This window comes from Gracilinanus agilis, chromosome 5, assembly GCF_016433145.1.
Source record: "Gracilinanus agilis isolate LMUSP501 chromosome 5, AgileGrace, whole genome shotgun sequence".
NCBI lineage: Eukaryota > Metazoa > Chordata > Mammalia > Didelphimorphia > Didelphidae > Gracilinanus > Gracilinanus agilis.
This window is the reverse complement of record NC_058134.1, coordinates 163,570,304-163,596,409: the sequence shown is the minus strand read 5'-3', so window position 1 is coordinate 163,596,409 and position 26,106 is coordinate 163,570,304. Positions and strand designations below refer to the sequence as shown.

General features: G+C 35.5%; 1 protein-coding gene across 1 annotated transcript in view; it reads left to right on the top strand.

Annotated features, from left to right (window-relative positions):
* Nucleotides 1-13,226, top strand: part of SEMA3E (semaphorin 3E) — a 385,477-nt gene extending 372,251 nt beyond the window's left edge. Inside the window, exon 23 of the mRNA XM_044679056.1 lies at nucleotides 12,774-13,226. Within this exon, the coding sequence (XP_044534991.1) occupies nucleotides 12,774-13,226 (453 nt within the window). The remainder of the gene's footprint in view (nucleotides 1-12,773) is intronic.
* The last annotated feature ends 12,880 nt before the right edge of the window (nucleotides 13,227-26,106 follow it).

Sequence of the window (26,106 nt, the reverse complement as noted above, 5' to 3'; positions counted from 1 at the left end):
ATAGAAATATATTTTATTCTAACAGTACTCAATTTTTTCAGAATATTAGGTAATTATATCACATGTTCAAAAGCTGGAGATCTTAATTAAGTGTGAAGTATGTGTTTTTTATAGAAATGGTACTCATACTCTTATCTTAGGAATAATGAATACAAGCATGCCATATTTTAAAAGACCAAGTCAAATCCAATTAAATGAGTTCCATTATAATGGAAGTCTCCATATAATAAAAACATTTCTAAGCTTCAGGTGACAACAATATTTAATACAATGAAGATGGTAGTATCAAAGAATTGCCTGTGTCCTTTGGAGTTTATTATATTGAAATTTCTTCTTCAGTCATATTTCATTCATCAAATTAGAACTTTTCCAAGAAATCTGACAACCTTTATTCTAGGGACAAGATATGCTTGTTGAGTTACCCTTTGTAAAGGGTTTCCTTTAGGGATGCCTCAGAATATTGTAATTTGTTTTCCATATCTGTACTGAGATTATACAAAGGGCAGAAGAAAAGGAAACATTTAATACAACTAAACATCACCAAGCATTTTTTGAATCCAGAACATTGTACAAAAGACTGAAGGAGATAAAAAGTTTATTCAGAACAAGTAGAAAGAAACATTAATATACAAGTTAGTATGCAATAGAGGAAAGAACATTGGACTTGGAGTCTGAATAATAGGTTGCAAATGGCTATGTTTCTTACATCATGGATAATCTAGAATAAATCCTTTTACTATCTATTGTTTTCAGTTTATTCATAACATAGAGGCATGAAACTGGATGAACTCTTAAGATCTTTTCTGATCTACTTTCTAAAGGAGAGGTTATTTAAAATAAAAAGGAAGGATGCTCTAGATCAGGGGTTGGCAACCTTTTTGGCTGTTAGAGCCATAAATGCTACATTTTTTAAAATGTAATTTCGTGAGAGCCATACAGTGCTCACAGTACGCACTCCTGTAACTAACAGTGCCTGAAAAAATTGACTTCATGGCTCCTGCAGAAAGAGCCATATCTGGCCCTCAAAAGAGCCAGATATAGCTCGAGAGCCATACATTGCCGACCCCTGCTATAGATTATAGATAGCTTTGAATTTCCAGGAGAAGAATATTATTGCTATTAATATTTTTGGTTGATTCTAAGAAGTTAGTGGAGGTATTTTTTGCAGGAGCATTACATGACCAGAAGCAAAAAATGAGTCATGAACCATAGTCTAATAGAAACTATAGATAGTGGTCTTGAGTTTAAATCCCATCTCTGATATATTCTACTCGAGTCACCAGGGTTAAGTCATTTCAATTCTCTGGACCTCAGTTTTCTTGTCTGTCAAAGTGGACTAGATGGCCTCTGAAGTTCCTTGCAACTCTAGTGCTATGATCCAAAATTTATTAATATTGACAGTTATCCAGTATGAGTAAAAATTTGGAAGGTGGATAGAGTTGAGCCAGGAAGACTTGTCAGGAGATAACTTGACATATATCTATGTCAGGTACATAGTACTTTGTAACTATTACACAATTCCAAGAAATCAATGAAGACATTGCTAGAAGAGTTGCTGTAAAGAAGAGGATGACTCTGGTGTAAAAAAGGCAGAGAACAAGCATGCAAGTCACAAGATTTGGTCTCTAATTGGAAATTAAAAGTAGTATGAAAAATGAACTGGTGCCCACAGTTTTGACAGGGTATTTGGTTAGTGTCACTAGTAGAAATAGTAAAAAAAAAACACATTTGGATCTGGATCATAGTGGGGGAGAACACAGAAGTTCAGAGCAAATATAGTATATATATTTTGTTTTGGAAATGTTGATTGCCAATGGATATGTTAAAGATGTGCTTCTAAAGTATGGAATATAGCCTAGAGCAATAATGGAGAAGCTATGGCATGGGTGCCAAAGGTGGCATGCAGAAAAAAAGGACTTGGGCAAAGCTGCTCCCTTTCTCCTGTTAAAGGGATTCTCGTACTGTCTCTTTAAGAGGCAAGAGAGGGGGATTTCTAAGTGGAGCAGAACAGACTGGAGTCAGTGAGCCAGAGCTGAAGATTCTCTTACCAAGGAGAAGAGGGGGGGAGATAAGGAAAGAATCAGTGGGCAGTTAGGTCTTTTGCCTTTATATATGGAGACAGGAGGAGATCTGTCTCTGAGGCAAGGGCTACTGACAGTTGGAGAATAAAACCTCATTCAAGGAGGTCATGTGTGGTGGTTGTTGATTTATTTGTGAAAGATAGGTAGTTAATGAATCAATTTTAGATAGTGAAGGTTAGATAGGCCTGGTCTGGCCAGGCAAGAAGAACTTGTCCTCAGAAGACAGAAGTAGAGTTGTAGTAGAAATTTCAGTTAGTATTAGGAATTTTAGGGGCAGCTGAGTGGCTCAGTGGATTGAGAGCCAGGCCTAGAGACTGGAGGTCCTAGGTTCAAATCCGGCCTCAGACACTTCCAGCTGTGTGACCTTGGGCAAGTCACTTGACCCCTAATGCCCACCCTTACCACTCCTGGGCCAAGGACTGTCCCTAGCCTGGATGAAAAAAGGAGGAGGGTTGGCGTGGGGCTAGCAACCCCACCCTGTAAAAACTACATCTGCTAAAGAAACTGCAACCTAAAGTAGGGGCAGCTGGGCTAGCTCAGTGGATTGAGAGCCAGGCCTAGAGACGAAAGGTCCTAGGTTCAAGTCTGGGCTCAGACACTTCCCAGCTGGGTGACCCTGAGCGACTGTGTGTCCCATTGCCTACTGGTTGTGGCCCTATGCTCCTAGAATGGAGTCCCAGGATAAAAAAAAATTAGGAATTTAGGTATAGGCATAGGGTATTAGAATAACAATCTCTCTTTCCTCCTTTCTATCTTCTAGTTGTACTTCTCAATTTAAACTAATTTTTTTTATTAAACTGCTCTTCTCACTTTTGTCAAATTCCTATCATTTAACCCTTATACCCCTCTCCACACTGGCCTGAGTACATTTTTTACATTACTGCCCCTCTGCCCAGTAACCAAATGGAAACACTTCCTCCATTGTCTAGGCTAAGGGGGTACAGGGTACAGTACTTAGGCTCTGAGGGGGCCGGCATGGTACTCAATCTTGGGGGTGGGATAGGAGTAGGGCCTGGAACTAACTCCCTTTCTAAAAGGTTCACCATCACTGACTACTAGGAGTACAGGTATAGATTTGGAAATAGATGCCATAACTCTATGTTGCTCCAACCCCACTCCTCAAAAAAATACACCCATCTAACCATACATTCATTTATTTAACTTAGTTATTGAGGAGATATGATAAAGAGCATGTTCTATTAGTAACAAGAAGTAGAAACAGCAAGAAAATAAGAAAGAAGAAAAGTGGCAGCAGCAGAAGAACCAAAACAAGAAGAATAAGAAAAATAAGAATGCGAAAAATTTTTAATTTTATTGAACTTTTAGTATAGTGGGAAAGAACCCTAGCCAGTAATCAAAAATCTTCCATATCTCTAGTAATCGTAGTCAGAGGTAATTTTCTCTATCATTCAATATTCCTGAAGGAAACATTTAGACATTGGAAAATGTTACATCCTATAGAAGCAATAAGAGGTCTTCCGCTTTCTCTGTCTAGATCCTGTTGAACAAGGACATATCATTTGCTTCTTGCTCTTTCTCTTCTTATAATTACCAATCCCCATAATGCCTTTTTTGTCAAGCAAACTTAGTTCAGAGTTCCTCAGTCCTGAATTCCTCTCATTCTATCTATACTTGGGTATTAATAGGAGAAAATATGTAAATGTGTCATTTTAAAAATGTTCTTCAGAATAATTAATACCACTAAAAATGGTGCTCTAAAAGTTATCAGACTCCTTCTCTGATGCCTCATTGTTTTTCAGAAATGACTCTGTTTTCTCAAAGGCTATTTCTAGCATCATGGAAGGGCTTCCATTATGAGCTTAGCAACAAACTGTGTATCTATCTTCTAAAAGCCTAGAAAACTAAGAAGAGACTCAGTAAGGGAAAGTGTACCACCAGTCAATTAATTTAGAAGCAATAATTTATTAAACCATTTATCAGGCCTAAAGCAATTTCAATCTGTGCCCATTTAGAACTAATCACAAATATAAAATGAAATCATAGAACTTTGGGGATGATATTGAAAATTATTTGAAAGAAAAGGATATCATACCTCATATATCACAAATGTTTTAGTGCTTCACCAATATTTCCCATTATCTCAATCTCTGATTTAAAAAAATTGTTCTTTCTGTTTCTTTTGTTCAAGACTAATAAGCAGGTTGGCTGATGAATGCCAAATTTGGCTTAATAACATGAATCCTTAATTCCTAAACATGGAACAACCATTATCTGTACATTGACCAAAGATACTATGCATTATTAAGATAACTTCCCTTATTTTAATATCATGGAAAAATCAATTATTACAAAAATCATGAAATATGTATGTGTCCTTCTTGCATTAGTGGAATTTAGATAAATTAAACTCTTTAATCTCACCCTCTCATTTTATATGACTTATTGTTTAAAGACTTCCACTGATACTAAGCTCAATAGGGTGCTTCAAGGATCAAATAACAGCCATAGCTTCCTGTCTCCTTATATCCATGGATTGAAATCAGAAGGTTTTGTTCTTGTATTATTTTTCTTTTGTTGTGTTTTCATAATATTGAGTAAAGCATGTGAACCCCTAGAATCATTTGAAACAGCTGCTTCACAGTTTTAAATGTTTAAACCCCTTTCAAGGTTTTTCCAGAACAAAAACATTCATCTTTACTCAACTATAAATGAGTGTTTACAATTCCAATTATTGATGTTCTGAGTTTGCATGTGTAGCTTTGTTCAGCATCATTCCATTTTCCATCCTCCCAATTGTCCTTTCTATTAAGTATACTATTAACCAATGCTCATTTTCCTTCCTTTCTGGCTATAAGAATTCATTCCCATTTTAGAGATGGAAAAAAAGCACATTGAGAACTGTGAGTTTGTAAGAATAGAAATGGATATTAAAAATGGAAATAGAACCCACTTATTTTCATCTTTGTCTAGATTCTATGAAGTGATCAAAGATATTCTTATATGAACAATTATTATTAAATGTATTTTAAATATATTTTAAAAAGAATTTATTAAATGTATTTTAAAAGAATTTATTAAAAGCCACTTAATAAACATATATTAAGCACCACTGTGGGTTATACACTACTAGGTTCTGGAGATCAAGAAAAAGAAAGAATTTCTGCTCTCAAGGAGTTTAACTTCTAATGAGGGAAGATAACACGAAAAAGGAAGTTGGAAAGTGGACATAGATGGCAAAAGGGAAGATACCAAAGGAGTCCTGGAGGGGAGGGAGCAAGCTACATTTCATTCAATGGAATTGAAACCCATCAGAGCAAGAGTGGAAAATTAAATGAACTGAAAGTCCAATTGCTGCCCTCTAGAAAGGAAAGATCTTGAAAAAATAAATTGTTCCACCTCAATCAGAATGGAAAGGAGGCTAAGGGCTATGGGAAGGTATTGTCTATTAAAAGTCTACTTTAGCAGAGTGATGAGATGAGAAGTGATTACCCTGGGAATTTATCTCCATGTATTAATTATCTCTTTTCATGCTTAAAAATTTTGGATCATTTTTTATTCTATATTTTTATAGGATCTTTACCTATCTTATGCCCTCTAATGGTTTCTGTCTTCTTTCTCTTCTATATTTCTATGACTTGATATCAGTCCCTATGAATTTAATTTGACATCTCTATGATGACTTCCAGTTTTCTATATCTAGCCCTAGTCTTAACCCTGAGCTCCAGTCTTACTTCAGTGACTTACTCTTAGACATTTCCAACTGAATGTTCCATTAGAATCTCAAACTCAGCATATATAAAGTAAACCATTATTTTTTTCCTAAAATCCCCTACCCCAATTCCAAAGTTTCAACTTAGTGCTAAAGGTGTCCTTTTAGCCATCAAAGTTCATAATTTGAATATCATTTTTTTTCATCCCTCTCACTCAACTAATGTATCCAAAGTGTTGTGTATTAGGTGAATGAAAAATGAAGCAGCTACAATTTGGGAGGGTAGGATCATAGTGCCTGCTGGCCTGTCTTGCTTCTGCCACAGAGAGGTTTGGGTGGTGTAAAGGAGATTAAGAGACTTCTTAGCTAGATGGTTTAACACACTTGAATGATGTTGCTTTAAGTAGGATTGAGTGACCCTGCAACTGGGTGTGGTCTGTGTTAAACTATCTGACCGGCCCCACCACTCAGTTGATTCCTCCTTTACAACTGACCAATAAGAAAGCAAAAGATTCTTCCTCAACCATCAGTGCTAAGTGAACTTAGTTCTTTAGATGAAATGAAAATTAGTAAACTCAAACTAATAAAGATGTTATAACTGACTGCAATTTGTTGGTTGTGATGTTAATCCTGATGATAGAAGATCAATAATCACTTGAATGAGCTTGATGGGAGAAAGGAGAAATTTTAACTGACGTCTTTCCCCTAAGAATCTTCAGCACAGATCAGGTCAGTAGAGGCTCCTCTCTTTTTAACTCATTTAATGAAGATAAACAAGTAGGGAAAGGATGGGTTGTAATAAAGAAGAAAGAGGGATTGGGAATAAATCCTAGAACCTTGTTTAACTAACTAAACCTAAAATAAATCTTCAGGAGTTTTTAGGTGAAGCTGATTCACTGAATCTGCCAGGCCTTAAGGCCTGATTTCAGTTGCTTAATGTTCTAGCTCAGTTATTCCCAAAGTGGGTGCCACCACCCCCTGGTGGGTGCTGCAGTGATCCATAGAGGCGGTGATGGCCACAGGTGCATTTATCTTTCCTATTAATTGCTATTGAAATTTTTAAAAAATTTATTTCCAGGGGGCTAAGTAATATTTTTTTTTCTGGAAAGGAGGAGGTATGCCAAATAAGTTTGGGAACCACTGGTCTAGCTCAATTCAAGTTGGTTTGATTTAGCAGAATTGTTCTTCAATATTTATCTTCTTGTTGGTGTTTAGAAAATTCTATATTATTGATGATGTACAGGAATGGATGCTGATGGCACTGAATGAGCAATAAGCCTAGATAACTAATCCTATGAAATATATAAGTTAACCTTAGCTAACAGACAATTTTGAAATGTCTACCCTCCCACCATTCTTAAGACTAAGACTCTGAGAATGGGGGTCAGCCTCAATTCATAGGGTGCTCTCAACAGATTTTTGGTCTCATGCCAGCTCATGCCACCCATACATTCTGCATTCCAATTTCAGTAACTGGCAACTATCCTGGCCCAATATGGCTTCTTGTAAAAGAATTTACACTGGCAGGAGAAAAGGCTTAAACTGGATTTTGTGGGTTCTCCCCAGCCTACTCTGCTCTGCATATTTGCAACACTACATCAAACCACTAGAGGAAGGCAAATTCACCTTTAGAGATCCTTGGCCTTGGGCTGGCCTTGCTTCTCAGTCCTGCCTCCCTGACCGTGCTCTGAGGCAGGAGCACTCAGAGCCTGGAGGGGGCTCCCAGGGATCTTAACCTGCTCACACCTACTGGGGCAGGGAAGAGTGGACAGGCTTTTTTCTACTTTTAATTTTAATTTTTCTTTCTACTTCTACATAACATGCATGTGTGTTGACATGTATGTGTAACTAACTAGAAATAGATATATACATATGGATTTATTTACATACATGAAGATAACTAGATTTAGAAATCTATATCTATGTATCTAGATCTATAAATATCTATTGCCATATATAACCAAGATAGCTGAAATAGATAAACTAATAGATATGCCTTCTCTTCCATTCTCACATCTACTTTCCTAATTTAGTCCTAATCTCCTTTCACCTTTACTATTTTTAAAGTTTTCTAATTGTTCTACTGATTTTGATTCTTTATTTTAATTTTTTCTCTATGCAGGTGTTAATGAGATTCTTTTTTTTTTAAAGCTGATTATATCACATCATCACCTTATCCCATGGCCTTCCCCTCCTCCAAACTTAAATCACTCCCATTTATCCCCGGGATAAATCTCCTTTGTCTGACTTTAAAGTCCTTTACAATATGACTTCTCCAGTTTTCCCATGTATTTTTTCCCTCTAAACACTATTTTGTTTGCTCCCCATACCCTAGCCTCTGCCTCTGCTAATAGTGATATCCCCTCTAAGACTTCCTTTGATCTACTTTGTTTATATTGTGTTTTTGGCGACTTATTTATTTTAAGTTTATCTATTTTGTCCTTATTACATGTCTATACAATCTCTAATATTTCTTTCCTGACATTTTATAATTCATATTCCCTCTTTCCCTTTCCTCCTCCCAAAGAAGGTTGCTAATATGATATAAGCTGTGCATATATTATTATATAATAAAATTTTTCATTTTTGTCATGTGAAACAAGAAAATACTGCTTTCACTAGAGAAAATTTCATGGAGAAAATCAGGTAAAAAATAGTTCATTTCAATGTGCATTCAGATTGTATGCTCCTTTTATGGTGAAGGATGTCCTTTTTCATCCTGAGTCCCTTAAAGTTATCCTGGGTCCTTGACTTGTTGATAATAGTTCGATAATTTACATCTGTTGATCTTATATTATTCTCATTATTGTATAACTCATTCTCCTGGTTCTGTTTATTTCACTTTGCATCACTTCATATTAGTCTTTCTATTTTTTTTATTATCATCTTGTTTTCATTTCTTTTGGCACAAAAGTATTCCATTACAGTCCTATGACATGACTTATTCAGCCATTACATTTTATGTATATTCCTTCAGTTTCCAATTTTTGTCTCCCCAAAAAATGCTTCTATAAATATTTTAGAACATGTGATTTCTTTTCCTTTTTCCTTGATCACCTTAGGAAATAACTATAATAGTGTTATTGCTGCTTCAAAAAATATACACAGTTTTATAATTCTGTGAGTTTAATTTCCAGATTGTTCTCCAAAATGGTCGGATCAATTCATATTTCCTCCAATAATCTATGTGTCTCTATTTTTCCATATCACCTCCAACATTTGTTATTTTGCCATTTTATCATTTTAGCTAATAAAATAGATATGAGATGATATCTCAGAGTTATTTTGATTTGCATTTTGTTAATCAGTAATGATTTAGAGCATTTTTTCATATACTTAGTATATATAGTTTTGATTTCTTCATCTGAAAAGCAGTCTATTTATATCTTTTGCACATTTTCTAGTTGTAGCATGTCTCATATTATTATATATTTGATAATTCTATACATATTTTGGATATGACCTCTATCTGAGAAACTGTCTATAAATTTTCCTGAACTTATTGCTTTCCTTCTAATCTATGCAATGTATTTTATTTATATAAAGAATTTTATTTAATGTAGTCAAAATTATCAGTTACACATTTTGCAATGCTTTAGATCTCTTGTTTATTCAGAAATTATTCTCCTGTTCATAAATCTTAAAGGTAATATGTTCCCTGTTCTAATTTATTTATAATATCTCCTTTTTATATCTGAGCTACTTATTTTAATATCTTTTCCTTCTTTAGAATGAAAACATCTTGAGGCCAAGAACTCTATTTTCTTTTTTTTCTTATACATTCAGTATTTAATACAAAGACTGCTACATGTTAAGCATTTAATAAAAGATTGCTGTTTGATGATAAATGGAATGTGGGGTCAATGTAACTATACATTTCTAATTGAGAACACCATGTTTAAGTGTAAATTGGTGCATTACTTTTTTTTAAGAGATCATAATGGCCTTCTCACATAATTTCGTTGATTTTCATGTCATGGTTAAGGGCTTTGTCTGCCCCTTTCCAATGAAAAATGCTGGGTCAATTGTTTGCAACATATGGAAAGTAATGTGTCCTCTTGAGAAGCAAGGCAACCAGATGTGCAGAATTCTTTGTTCAATTGTTCAAGTTTGTTTCTTTGACAATATAAGCATACTAAATTGATTTTTTTTGGTGTCCTAGAATATTGAAGACATTTTCTAGTTGTTTAAAGATATGTAGTTATGAAGAGTGAATATAGAACACGTGGTAGAAATAATGTAAAAACTATGTTTTATGTATTATATTATCTTCTTTCCCAAAGAAATCTGGCATGCAGATTTTGAAAAAAAATACCACAGCAATATAGACAATGTGAAAACAATTGTGTAATCATGAATTGCTAGAGTTATCCCTCTTAACTGAAGTGAAAAGCCTAAATCATGTATGAACTTGAAATATAAATTTCCATATTATTTTCTTATAAGCATGTATGACTCATAAGAGATATGTTTAATTTTCAAAATTATTTAATATAGCACTATGTGCTACTCCAAACTGAGAAAAAACAGAGATCTATTTCCAGACTTGCACCTTTTATATAACAGCCAAGCAAGAGACAAAAGATTGAGAAAGTCATGATCCATCTCCCTACTTAGGTGGTATAGAACAAATTATGCTATTGTGTTCATACTACCTGTATATTATTTTTCTGGCTTATTTATATGATGCTATTATAGCAGGTGTAGGATATTAGGTTCAATTTCATAAGACCAAAAGTAGGGAAGCAAATAAATACCACATATATACATATACATATATAAGTGTATTTACACATAATTACATATATGTGTGTATGTGAGCTAGGAATATATGCTATTTCTTTCAAGCTATGTCTGGAACTTCTTTATCCCTATTACCAAACCCCATCCCTTTCAGCAATCATATTATGGTTTGCTGGTTCCCACAAAGACTCTCTACTTTGGGAAAGGAAGCCCAAGGACAAGATTAATTGGTGGTCTGTGGTACCCACAGTTAGAGTTATATTTGACAGATACTTATGAATCTAATCATTGCTTTTTCTGTACTGCTACAAGTTGTTGGGATCAGGGTAAAGGGCCACTAGAAAAGAAGCCACAACTTTTATTTGTATCCAAAAAATGGTACACGTACCCACAAACTATACAGTACTGAATAGTTGGGAGTTGGAGGTCAAAGTTTGCATAAGGCTGTTGCTGTCATCAACACGAATGACTTTCTTGATCTGTTGAATTATTCTCAGTACCTTGGCTAGCTTTCATGTCCAGTGGTAAGTTATAAACTGGAATTCTAGTCCACTTTAAAAGGCATTCTTCATCTATCATGTTCCTTGCTTTTTCCTTGCCTGAATAGCTATTGTAAAGTATACTTTTAGGACATAACATTTAGAGAAGTGGCCTTGAAGTCACAATGACCTGAGTTCAAGTCCTTCACCTGACACTTACTGCATTAGGAACCTGGGCATCTACAGTTAATATTGTAGAGAACTCTTTAAGGATGAAAATTGCAGAAAATGTATTGATGTATATTGCTATCTCATCTTGGACTTTCTTATACCAATGAAATGATCAGACTTGCCACCATCATCATCTATCTCCTTAATGAGATTCTTCAATGTTTTAGCACTTGATATAGACAAAACAATCTCCACTAAAAGCAGGAGCATCAGAAGGACCACATGTGTATGTATGTATGTTCAGTAGGCAAAAAGTAAGCCCCAATTGTCTGTGTATTCTCTGCCTCACTTTTCTTATTTATGACTATGAAAAAGCAATAGTCTGATGTAGAAGTTCTTGTTGTTTTGGTAAAAACCTACCTATTTCTGTCTTGTGCTTTTGTAAAGGATGCCCTCAGTATTCATGCAATTTCTTCTCTTAAGATTATGTTAAATTGGAAAAGAAAACATATGGGGCCATTGATATTGATATCTTCTTGGTTGCTTTCTTGACCTGAATAGTAATATCAACCATGATTTCCCAAAAGAACATTTGGTGCCATAACCTTTTTCAGATATCTTAAGAATGAAATCTTTAGCACCTCAAAAACTCTATTGACCAAACCATAGATTTCTGTCAGACATGCTTATTTTGTCCCATACTATTTTAACATCTTTGTTGATTTTAGTGTCGCTTCTACTGCTTTACAAAGAATATTAAAAATTGTAACGTTAGAGCTAAAATATTGGGATGTATCAATTATCACTGAGGGAAGAAAGAACTAAAACAAAAAAATACAAATATTGAAGTTGTACAAACTTAAATTTCTCTAGGAAATAAGAAATAGAAAGAGCAAATGAAAAATGAAGGCAAGTCTCCATCAGGATATAGATTTATATCTGCTGTAACATTGGGTTTGTTGTAATATAAACAGAATTACTTAGAGAATAAAACTCCAAGGTTAAAATAGGTGAAATAGGCTACATTTGGCTTCCTCAGTAGAAAGGGGTTCTCACAATAAAATACATTTGATAATGTTTATAGGTCCTCCAAAGCTGATTTTATAACAAATGCAATTGAACTACATAATTAGTGAGACTAATTAGAGAAGATAGAAAAATTTAAGGTTCAGAATATTCTTTGATATTACCAATTGCACAACAATGTCAAATGGTATATGAGTTGACTTTACATGAACTAAAAATTCAACTAGATATGTCTTCTCTTTAATTCTGGAAGCATTGTTGCTTTTAAAAATCCACAATGTGATCTAGAGATAGGCAACCTCTCTAGCCATAACTGCAGCATATAAATCTATATAGTCTACTATGAACCTCTATTCATAGTTTTTTCCAGCTCTCAGTAGAGATTGGGAAGATTTTAAGCAACCATAGGAAACTGGAGGGCTTATGTGAAAGAAATGTTAAAGTATTTCAAGATAGTTTAATCACTCAGGGCAGCTGATCGACATGTTTATGTTTGTACATGCTATGCAGTACCATTAAACTATGTATTTTAAAGTTAAAAATAGTGACTTTTTAAAAAACTTGTTATTCCTGCTTATAATATTTGCATCTTTAATCTTTTAGGTGAAGACAGATGATAGAGTTGTCAAAATGGACCTTGGTTTGCTATTCCTAAGACTACACAAAATAGATGCTGGAACCTATTTTTGTCAGACAGTGGAGCACAGTTTTGTCCATACGATCCGCAAAATCACATTGGAGGTGGTAGAAGAGGAACGAGTTGAAGAGATGTTTAATAAAGACTATGAGGAAGAAGTTTCCCATAAAATGCCTTGTCCTGTCCAAAGTAGCATCCCACAAGGGTCAAAGCCATGGTACAAAGAGTTCTTGCAATTAATTGGCTATAGCAACTTCCAGCGAGTGGAAGAGTATTGTGAAAAAGTATGGTGTACAGATAAGAAGAGGAAAAAGCTTAAAATGTCCCCTTCGAAATGGAAGTATGCCACCCCGCAGGAAAAGAAGCTTCGGGCCAAGGCTGAGCATTATCGACTACCTAGGCATGCACTGGACTTCTAATGGGGTAAAAGCATAGTGGGACCCTTTGAAGAATTTGCATTTTGACTTCTGAGATTTGAAAGACAACATCTGATTACTTTGTGGAGGGAAAAATAAGTACAATAAGAAAGAAGTGAAAAAAAGTATTATGGTAAATTATACTTAACTCTATTTGATTGGCTAGAGGCTACATAAAGCTAACTAGTTATTTATAAGTGTCATTATATTGCTTACATGATTTTCCACTATATTTATCAAAAAGTTATCTTGTAATCTTTGTAGTTGTTTGATTCTTCTTGCCAACTACTTTTTGTTCCTTGTGTATTGTTAGAATATTTAAGGAAATTCAAAAGTGTTAAAGATCAAAGAGGCAAGAGATGGGAAAGCAATGTGCTCAGTTTTGCTGCTTTTTAAAACTTCCTGATTTGCTTTTAAAACTGACAAATGATCAGAGATGTTCTTTTTTTTTTTTTAATGTGGACAATTGATAATTTTTGTTGCCATAGTTTAAGCCATGAGTTTACTCTGAGGACCACTGTGATTTTTGTAAATGAGAAGAGAAATGTATTCAGCCCCAGGGGTACTCCCCTTATGAAACACGTATGGGACCAGCTTCATATTTCTATTATTTCAGCTGACACTATCCCTTCCAGTTACACTCAGGTGTGGAAAGAATGAGGATAAGTATAAGTTCCCAGTTAGATGGTGAAACAAAACTGTCAAGTTGGATTATGGATTATGGTTGGAACAAATGTTTGCTTTAACAGCTGCAAGATTTATGTGTTCTACTTTTTAAAGTAAAAAACAAAAACAAAAACAAAAAAGCAACAGCATATGTTTATAGTGGCATATGCATGTCCACATGTGTGTATATAGGAAATGCATACATATGTGTATATGTTTGTATGTATGTCTATCTGTGTATATACACATGTATATGTGTGTATGTATATGTATGTGTGTGCATTTTTTTTCCTGCAGAAATATTTGTGCTGTAACTGCCTAAAGAAAGTTTGGTCAGTTGATATATATTATATTTGTCATAAAAACTAATTAGTTAAAAAACAAAGAAACATTTTTTAAGACCTCAAGTTATACTTTAGCTTGTGGACAATTCAGTCAAAAGAAATTTATTAGTCCAGAATATAAGATAAGACAAAAGGGATGCACAAATGAAAACTTATTAAATTTTCACTCTTTTAAAGTTTCTAATTTAAAAAATGGCATTTCAGCAAAACATAAACCTATTTTATTAAGAAAATCATTACAGTACATCACACCTGAATAAATTAGTTTCAAAAAGGTAGAGAGAAAATGACAGAGCATTTTTTATCTTATAAAACACACCAGAAACTTTGATTTTTTTATAATATTCATTTTTTCTGAACCTTTTCCTTCTGCATGTTGCATTTTATAATCCTGTATTTTTTCCTTAGAATATCCTCTTTTCTAAATTGTAAAATTTTAATCTGAGGTAATTGATGATACTCTTTAAAATAAAATATAACACAAATGAGCAATCAAAAAGCATGAAGTCAAAACACTGAAAATGAAACATTATGATTTCTTTTTCATTTTCATTTTACCTAATACCCACATCATGGAATCACAAATGCATAGTGAATAAAGCGCTGGGCTGGGAAACACAAAGACCCTTGGTTTGGGTCCAGCCCCAGATATATATTGCTGTGGGATCATAGGCAAATCATTTTTCCTCTTTGTGGAACTTCTAAGGATAAACTGCAGAAGCAGTAATGATCTATAGTGGTAAAGGAAATTCCTCCCTAGAAACTCCCTGTAGGGATGAAATCATAGCCTGACACAAGAACAGGATCAACACAAGAACAGTAACACTCAAGCCTGCAGACCTCATCTTACTCCTCAAAGTTAACATGATGAAGCAGTTGAATTGCAGATTGCTTCCAGTAGTTAAATACTCACAATAGTTTAAATTGTAGTCTATGGTTAAAATAAAACAGTCTTAATATTGTTCAGATCCACGCTAGTGTATTCTCCCCCCCCCCCCCCCCCCCCCCCATATGCGACCAAAAAATAAGTACTTGTAAGGTAAAAATCCTACTAACATTGAAATAATAAAAAATGGAGCAGATAGAACTGAAATAATTTTTTTCCAAAATTAAACTTGCTATTTAAGAAAAATCCACTGGGGGTCATTGCTGCCTACTAGCATGCTACCAAAATTATGCCTATCATTTGGAAATGATAAAAATCAGGCAAGACACACAAATTCATGCAGTTCAATGAGGATAATATTTTAGCACACTTGTGAAGAATGCCTAAAACATAGGAAAAGGCCAATCAGTTAAAAAGAGTACTATTTATTTTAAATCAAAAGACAAAAAAGCAAATATAGATCATAGCAGTGAGCTGGCTAATTATCAACATAACTCAAGTTCCAAAGCAGAATTTTAAAGCTTCAATACATTAATCAAATTTATCAGATAAATGTGACTATGGTACGAGTATTAAAATACTTCCATTTGGAACTCCTTCCTTTGGCAGAACTGTCTTGAGTGGAGAGTGAGTGAGCTGCAAACACAGTTAGCTTTCCTTGTATAGCTGGGCCCAGATCCTTGGGCCAGACCAGGCTTCTTATCCTGTCTAGCTTTTTTCTTCCTCTACCTTGCCATTCTTTCTTTTAAAACCCTAACCTGGGCAGCTGGGTAGCTCAGTGGAGTGAGAGTCAGGCCTACAGACAGGAGGTCCTAGGTTCAAACCCCGCCTCAGCCACTTCCCAGCTGTGTGACCCTGGGCAAGTCACTTGACCCCCATTGCCCACCCTTACCAATCTTCCACCTATGAGACAATACACCGAAGTACAAGGGTTTAAAAAAAATTATATCAACATGTAATCTAGAAAAAAATTAAAAAAAAATAAAAATAAAAACCCTGACCTTCTATCTCAGAATAAGTACTAAATATTAATTCTATGGCAGAAGAGTTGTTAATGGCTACAAGCAATTGTGTTTAAGTAGCTTCCCCAGGGTCACACAACTGATGTGTCTGAGGCCACATTTAAACTCCTGACTCTGGTCCTGGCACTCTATCCACTGTCCTACCTAGCTGCTTCATAGACTCTATTCTTGCATTGAATCTTCTTCTCCCTCTTTCATTCATAGCTCTGGGCATAAAAGTCAAATCAGTCTTGTTAGGAAGAGTATGTTAGTGGAATCCTCTATGCATCAACTCAATATCCCAGATAACTCCTCATACACTCTGAGCAGAGGACTTCTTGCCCCCATGTGTTGTCTCCTTCAGTAAAACGTAAGCTCCCTAAGGACAGGGACTAACTTCTTTTGGTATTTGTATCTCCAGTGATTAATATGGTGTCTGGAATAGAGTAAATGCTTGCTAAAATAATTTCATTCATTAATTTCATTAAAAATGCCAAATATCTATCTAATCTGTTTTATAGTCAGAACCGGAAGGAAAAGAAAGACAGAAAATGGTCAATGTTAAGAGTATCTTAATTGGCATATGTGGAAAACAACACAAAGAATCAATCAGAAAATAATTTTATGTAAAATTATAAAACATATTCAAGATTACATAACCAACATAGTCATTAATTATAAGAATGCCAACAAGAAGTAATGAGAGAGGAAATCTGAGGCCTTAACTGTAGAGTTTTGAGCAGATATTGAAAAGTAGAAACTGTATTATGGTTCCATTGATGTAGGACATTTCCAAGTGAGAAACTCCCTTACCAATTCAGGTCAGAATTTTTTCTTATACTCTTAGAGAGTTGCCTAACTGCAGTCCTGAGAGGTCAAGTGATTTACTTGATGCCATACAGATACCATGAATAAGAGTGAAGACTTGCAGACATGTCTACCTGGCTCTAACACCAGCGCGCAATCCACTATCCTACATTGCGTCTATAAAAGAGGATATTTATAAATCCATGCATATAAATGATTCTCTTTTTCTCAATGAAGGAAAATGCCTTCAAAACCTTCTGGAATAGATTACTACCAAAAAACAACAACCAAATAATTATGTAAAGGTAACATGCTAAAGAAAATCCCCTTAACTAATATATATATATATATGGGCTCTTGAAGCATATATATTTTATTGTCTAAAAATGGTGAGTGGGTAGTAATAGTTCAGGAGAATGTAGGAGCATATGGTTAAATGAAACAAAAGGAAAATGCAAGGAGAAAGAAAAAAAAGTTATTGGATGGTGATTTTCCAAGAGACACATATATATATATATGTCATAAAAAAATCAGTTTTCCTGTTCTTCATCTCCCAGGGTTGCATATATAAGAATTGGTCAATGCTCTCTGAGTAGACAATTTTAATAAATCACCTGTGAAATACTTATCCTAGGAAAAGCTGAAATAGCTTAAGATTAATTCTTTCCTTGCGCTGAGGAAAGTGTTTAACACCTTATAAGCTTAAAGGAAATAAGAGACCCCTCTTCCATAGTTTACCTCTGTATAGATATAGTAAGAGACATTGCTCCACAGACACATAGTCAGAGCAACTGCCGAGAGTTACCTCAAAGTCAGCATAACCATGTCCTTCCCAGGACAGAAAATCAGATACCCATTTGACTCCTTTCTGCATCTGGGCTGTGCGTCTTCTAGCTAGATCATGACTGCATAGAATATAAGAGCAGAATGAGTCTTTACATGAAACTGAAAAAGAATGAGGCTATTCTCTTTCATTAGTGTGGCAAGAAATTCTCTCAACAGAATCAGCTTTGTTACTTGGGTCTTCAGTGTTGTGGAATGAACATTGACCTGAAGGGTTGACAGGTCTCACTTCTAGTCTCAGTCCTTTCACTAAGTTCCATTATGGCTTTAGGCGAGTCATTCAGTTTACTTGGATCTTAGTTCCTTCATATATAAATATTGGGATTGGACTAGATGCTCCCCCTTTGCTCTAGTTTTCAATTATACGAATTATTCTTTTTTTTTAATGAATATCTAGTGATTTACTGATAAATGTTTCCTGCTGTGGGGAAACAGGATTATATATGAAATAGGATTATTAATAAATTTCTTTAAAAATGGAGAAACAGACTTCATCAGTTAGTGAGAATTATATATATATATGTGAATGTATATATGTATATGTATACACACACACACACATATATATATATAATATATACACGTATATACGATATTCAGGATTATACTTCTGAGTGTTCAATATTTGTTGTATAAGTGTGAGGTTGTTTCTAAATCTTAGTGGTGATTATGCACATTTGTAAAATCTGTAAAAAAATATACCTTGTTTTGATTGTCAGTGTTAGGCATGGAACAAATACAGGAACACAGTTGTTGTCTGCACCAAAACAAATGAATTGTCTAAGCTCCATATGTGGCATGGTAAATAAATCAGAAAACATGTACTTAATTGTTCTCAGTTACAAACATTTCCCAGAAGAACATGCTATAATTAAGATAGCAATAAGAATTCAATTTTTCTCCTTTCGTATAATGGGATACCATATTGTGTATTTTTTTTTAAATTAATGCTTCATTTTTTAGGTCAACAGCTGTTTCATTTGAGCCAGCTAGGAATAATAGATTTTCCACACTGACATTTTTGCTGTAGTATTATTTAATGTTTTGTTTAGTTTTTTTCCCCTTGGGTGCATAGGTTTATATTTTTATTTGCATTATGAATTGGATGCTTATATTTGTGCTTCAAGTGGCCTAGTTATATTACAGATTACTTCACTGGTATATTTTATTCTGTGTAACATCTTTTTTGTTTATTTGTTTGTTTGGCCAGATCTATAACAGCATGTGCCATAGTATTTATTTTTCCTGATTACGAGAAGCCATGAGGCTTATTATCATCTGGTGACAAGCTGCAGAGATCACTGATATGAGTTGTCTCATTGAATAAATATGACAGATCTACCATTAGATTCTGCATACTTTGTCCATAGCATTGAAGTGTCATGTTTTAATTTAGCTCACATTAGATGAAAAAAAGAAATAAATGTTTGATGAACCCTTACTTGTCATGTGCGGATTTAATATTTGAAAAGGTCTTCATACTGCCAGTCTAACTCACTTTTTTTATGTTACCTGTGGACTGAATATCAACATGTGACTAGACTAGACCTAATTTTCTGTGAAGTTGTTAGGAGAGAAATCAATTTTCTTTTTAAGAAAAATTGTGAGGCAACTTCCATTGGAAAAAAAAAATCCATTAATCTCTTCACTCTACCTTGGAGCAATGAAGTTGGAGTTATTTATGCCACTCTAAGCCCAGCAGTTACAGATGCTTTTAAAGGCTGCATCATTCAGATAAGGAATGATAAAGAGGAGCTTTAAAAAATGGTAACCTAGTTGTATATTTTTAATTCCTCCTAGCCTTGATTTTGTGTGTGTGTGTGTGTGTGTGTGTGTGTGTGTCTGTGGGTGTGGATGTGGATATGGATGTATATAATACCAAGAAGGTCACTTAACCCCTGTTGGCTAACCCTTTCTACTATATTGTCTTAAAATTATTTTTAGAATAATATAATAATGTATATATATATATGTATATATAAACCCTTACTTTATGTATATATATACATATATACACATATATGCCTTTTTATTTTATTTTATAAGGGTCATAGAGAGAACTTATATTTATTTAATGTAAATTTTTGGTGCTAAATGAATCTGTCTTTATAGAATACTGTTTTCAAAATAATTTCCATGTTTGATCCCTGCCTGTTATTTCATTGGTACAGAGAGGAGATATAGATATTCATACCACTGATGAAGAGCAACTCTCTTTTACCTAATAGGCTTAAAGAGTTGGATGGAAAAAAAGGAATTAATTATTTTCCTATATATAGTATGTGCCATAGGCAGAGCTTGAATGTAAATCTTTGTGACTCAAAAACCTCTTAGCTAGGTGGTAGAGTGGATAGAGCACTGTGCCTGAGGTCCAGAAGAACTGAATTCAAATTGGGCTTCAGATTACTTACTGGCTGCGTGACACTGGGCAAGGCACTTAACCTGTATTTGCCTCAAATTCCTCAGCTGTAGAAGGAGGATAATAGTAGTATCTATCTCACAGGGTTGTTAGGAAGGTCAAATGAGATCACATTTGTAAAGCACTTAGAACAGTGTCTGATACATGGTAGGTGCTATGTAAGTGTTGATTCCCTTCCTCCCTTCCTTTCCATTATGTCATATTGCCTCTGCATTTTCATTTTGTTGGTTAATAGTTCTATTGTTTTTAAAGAAGAAGAAAAATCAATTGCAACATGGTGTTGGATCCTGCAGTGGACAGGCTTTTGGTGTTGAGGTCTTTTGTTATTGCTGTTTTAGAATAAGGAGCTCACTTCATAGAACATGGAAAACAAGGACTTGTGAGCACTTGGTGATTTCATCAAAAATAATAATTTAGAGAAATATTCAGCCTTGTCAATTGTGACAAAAGAAAATTAATAACCCTCATAGTCAACAGTTCAAGAAAATATGTCAGTGGAATGAATGTGTCCACAGTGCATAAAGTATTAATGGGCCAATTATGCAGCTAATTTTCTGGATAACTCCAACTCCAAAGGAGATTTTTCTCCCTCGAGTATGCTTACAAAACTAAAAGGTATTTTATGTGATGCCATCCATAACATTGCTCATAGTCCCTCTGAAAGTTATATCCATGATGCTAAACTAACGTTTTTGTGGTCATATGTAAAAAAAGCTTATTTAATTTGGGGAGTATAATATTATGGGCTAATATATAGGTGGCTTTTTCCTTAAATATTGGTTTGAAATGGAGGGTTAGTAAGATTTGGAAACCAAGATATAAAGAGCACATAAGAAGGCAAAGTATGCCTGCTCTTTTGAGGAACTATAACTAAAATGGAGAAGGCTACCTAGTGAAGTTGGAAATTCATAAAATCTGCTAGAAAATCAGATAGAATTCAACATCCAAAGTCAATAAAACTTGGTGAGTTTGCATACAATTTTTATCTGTGTTGAGCAGAATGAAAGGGAGCAAGGAGCCTGGATCTTCAGACTGGTGCTGATTCATGCTAGTTGGATGGGATAGGAAAAGAAAAGTGAGACTCTTGGATCACTGACCCTCAGTGATATTCATATTTCCTATCAATTTGACAAGGACTTTCAACCTTGAAAGGTTGAACAAGGACTTTTCAAACTTGAAAGAGGGACACAAGGCATTAGAATTCATTAGCATCAGAAAGCAGAGGATACTAAGGTCCTTACAAATAGCTACTCTGAAAGAAGCTCCAAAACCCTGGATGCCTGTCCTGTGTATTAGAAGGTATTTTTCAACACTGTTAATTTCAGATGGTGATTGTAAAAGTGTAGGATGGAGGAATTGAAGTGGTTGACCTATATCTCTGACTACATCTTTGAAGCTAGCCCATTAGTCAGACCATAAGCATCCAATAGACTTCTACCTTGGCCCTGGGAATGTGGTATGGGAAGGAGATGGACAGTTATACTATTAAAAATAAGAGAAAAGGAGTAAAGAATAAAAAAGTGGTGGGAGATATGAGATGAAGACAAGGAATTTAGGAGGAGCACTTCAGTACCCAAAATACCTGTTCAGAAGTAAGGAAATGGCATTGAAGAAGGTTACCAGGGTGACATTTTCATTCACTCTTGTTCTACCTCAAACATTATGTTAGAATCAAGCATAACCCCCCCCCCCCAAAACAAAATAAAACAACAACAAAAAACCTGTGGTTTCTACTAACCAGTTATGGCTATGTCATTACTATTTTCACAATCTTCTACATTCAAAACCTTGCTCTTAAATTGGATCTTTTCCTCTCCCTCTCAACTCTCATATCCATTCTGTTACCAAGACTTAATGAATGTACCACAAACCCCTCACATTCATCTCCTTTTCTTTGTCCTTACTACTACCATTGCAGTATGGATTTTCTTTGCCACTCATCTGGACTATGAAATAACCCAGGACTAAGTTAGAGTGCCTCCTCCCCTACCTTCTAGTTCATACTTCATATTGGTGCCAGAATAATCTTCCATTTTTATAGGAGTGGTCTTGTGACTCCTCTGTTAGAAAACAACAATCTATGAGCATTTATTGTTTACTATGTTAGGCTCATACATAAGAACATAGAAGAAACATTTAAAAAAAGGATAAAAAGTGTATATTGAAAACCAAGCCCAGTATTATAAATATAACATGTATTCTCTGGCTCCATTCTCTCAAAGCCATGTTAGACTATATTTCCCTGAAGGATTTCAGTTGACCCAGAAGAGTTTGTGGCATCTTTTGTTCCTATTTCCCTTTGCTCAAGCCCCACCAGGTAAGTTATGTTAGGATTATAATTCTCTGGAGACAGTATATTAATTTATAATTATTTATTATGTAGTGAAAGTTGGAGGTGAAGACAGATAGGGACATTGTCATATGGCTGTGCCTAACTACTCTGTTTGCCTCTCCCCTCCTGTCTCTATTTCTTAGCCAAGAGAGGCTGGATCAGGATAAGTCAAAAGGGCTAGATGTTTCTTTTTAGCTAAAACTATGCTGCCCCTCCAGACATATTTCCAGACCAACTCCCAAGACCCAAGACCCAAGAACCAAGACCCCAAGTATCTTGCTGCTTTCTGGAACCCTAATTTATAACCCCATGATGTCACCCCTTCTGGGTCTTTGTTTGGATAGCCTTAACCTCAGTCTGGGTCAGAGGCCAGACTTCCAGATGCCAGGAATTTTGTGAGACCAGAGGCAAGCTTCTCAGACACCAGGGAGCCAGGAGGTCTCTGGTATCCTCCCATAGTACACATGCAAGCCCAATCAAAGGATGAGGCTGAGACCAGGAACCTAAATGAGTTTCCAAATTTTCCTTTCTGTTGGTTTGAGGTTCTGAAAGGCACTCTTGAAGATCACTGAACTGTTGGAACTGGCTACAAACTTTGCCTGAATTCCAAATCCTAAAATTTGGTGGCTCACTCAGCTATGAAACTCTTGACTTTGCTGATTCTATTACCTTTGCATTGTAGTAAGGAAAGAGAAAGAAATGGTTTAAAATATAAATGAGAGACATGGTTTCGAATAAGATGGGGCCACATGCTAGGAACTAATGACAGTGGGTTCTGGACCTCAGAGGGAGGATTTGAGGAGTCACCAACTGCGGCTGGCCACTATTGCTTCCTGTCCCTGGAGCAGAGAGGAGAGAAGTTGTCTGATCTCTGTGGTTCCTGTGGTGATAAAAGCTACAGTGACCTGCTAAGAACTACCTTTCCTTACTAAGAAGATTAACCCAAAGAAGATCTTAAAACAACTACCCTGATCTGATCTCCAGACAGTTTTGGGCCTGAGTTCAAACTCAGGGCCTGGCCCAGCTATATTGAACTGTCATCAAAAGTTAATTCCTTGGCCAGCTAAAGATTATTTCATCATATAAACCAATTGTGATGATTAAATAGATTGAGATATAGACAGTGAGGTTTGGGGACCTTAGCTAGAGATAGGTGAGAGCTTAGGGAGTGTCAAGAAAAGGAAGAGTTTCCCAGGCAGGAAATTTAGAAGGAGGAGGCTAGTGAGACTCCTTAGAGCTAGGGAATCCCTGTTCCTTAATCCCTCCTCCCTAATCCTTGTTTATCATCAGTAAATCCCTTTTACCTGTTAACAACATTGTCTTGAAGGCCTGATTACTGATAATCAGAGTTCATATACACCTCTTATACTTCAGTATACTTCATTATTTCAACATAGAAGAAAAAATGATCAAACAATAAAGTCAGGAACCAACTCTTGTTTCTTAAAGGTTCCTTAGAGTGGGAAGAAAGTGTAGTAAGGAAAGATCTATGGCTATCCTTTTTAGTATATTGTCCCTCCCTCAGCAGATGCTAAGAATATAAAAATTATAGAATTCCTCTAGACAAACATAAAGCCAAAAGCCAATCAAATCTCACTGAAGCCATTTTTTAAGATGTCAGTAGTTATGGCTATGTTTCCAATGGAGAAGATTCCTCCCAAACCACACAGTTAGCCAATAAAATTCAGTTATAAAATATCCGCACATTCTACCCAGTCTCTCTAAAGTCCTTTTATAAGTATCATCATGAATCTCCCAGAGCAGAAGCAATTCCCCAATATATTCCTTATGGAGGATGTAAGAGTCAATCAAGCTGATGTAGGTATTCAGCATACCCCCCTTTCATATACAATAGGGAAATACTAGAAACTTTCCCAGCAAATACAAGAATCAATCAAAGATATAGTTTTACCTGATCTTATTTGACATAGTTCTCAAAAATAAACAAGAGCGATATAAAAATTGAATATACATACATATATATTTAAAAATAAAGGAGAGAGGGGGCAGCTGGGTAGCTCAGTGGATTGAGAGCCAGGCCTAGAGATAGGAGGTCCTAGGTTCAAATCCGGCCTCAGACACTTCCCAGCTGTGTGACCCTGGGCAAGTCACTTGACCCCCATTGCCTACCCTTACCAATCTTCCACCTATAAGTCAATACACAGAAGTTAATGGTTTAAAATTAAAAAAAAATAAATAAAGGAGAGACAAATTAGCCCTATTTGATAATGATATGATTGTTTACTTAGAAAACCTTAGTCATCAAGAAACTAATTGAGATAGTATTTTTAGTAAGATAATAGAACACAAAATCAATCCAGAAAATCAACAGCATTGACAATAACAAAATCCAGAAGGAAATGACAGAAAGGAGAGCAACATTAGAAAAAAATACAAAATGTATAAAGTATCTTGGAATCGGTCTACTTGCTTGCTCAAGGACTGCATTGATACAATTAAAAACTCTCCTTTTAGAAAAAATGAATGATTTAGTCAGGCCTAGTAGTTTATGTTTTTAACACTATTTTTGAGGGAAGCCAAGAGTAGTAAATCACTTGACCTCAAGAGTTCTGAGGTTCAGTGAGTCAAGATGAGGAAATGCCTACATTAAGCTCCCACACCAATATGATGAGTCCCTCAGAGCAGGGGGCCCCAGTATGTGGAAGAAAGAAGTGAAGTAGCTTAAGGCTTAGAACAATCATGCACTTATTGTAAAAATCATGGGGCACCAGGGATGTTACAATATAATCTAAATGGTTGTGGGTACACACCCTGGGTTGCAGGAGAGACAGGACCAGGATAGGGAGACCAGAGTACACAGCTAAGCTGCTCCTAACTGAAAAGAATGGCTGTTGGCCAACTGTCAGCCAGCTCTCCACTAGGCCAGAGTCTTTGAAACCAGCAGGCAAGAAAAAAGGTTTTAATAGTTTTAATTATGTTCAAGTAAATAAAGATGGGTTAGGGGATTTTACACTAAAACCTAAATGGCAAAACCACAGGGCAAGGGGAGGACTTCTCTACTCTAATCTTAGTGATCTAAGCAGGCAGAGCCCAAAGGAGCAGTAATGGAGTCTCTGGGAGGCTGCTTCAAACCTGGTTCCATCCAGGTTTGACCAGCACAGCTAAAGGGCTGAGGGTGGCTTTGAGGGTTCTCACAGTAATCCACAGATGATCACAGGATGCCAAAAGCCAAGGTGGTCCAAGTAGAGAGAGTGTGCTTGAGATTCTGTCCACCAGATCCTAAACTCCTCCTCCACTTGGTGCTGCTCTGTAGTTCTTGAACAATTGCCAGATACTACCACCACTCAGGATCCCAGGGAATCAGGAAGCAGGTCTGAGATCTCCCAGGCTAGCAACAGTTCATGCCAACCAATAATGGAGTCTCTCTCAGAGCACAAGCCCTACTTCCTGCTCCTTCATTCCATCTTGGAATGCTCCAGTCCTTCTGCTAGTTCCATCCTTAATACTTAATTAATTACTAACTAATCTTCCTCACAACATTATATAAAGGCGATGATACTTTTAATTGCATGAAATTGAAAACCTTTGGCAGAAATAAAATCAAAATGATAGGATAAGTTAGGA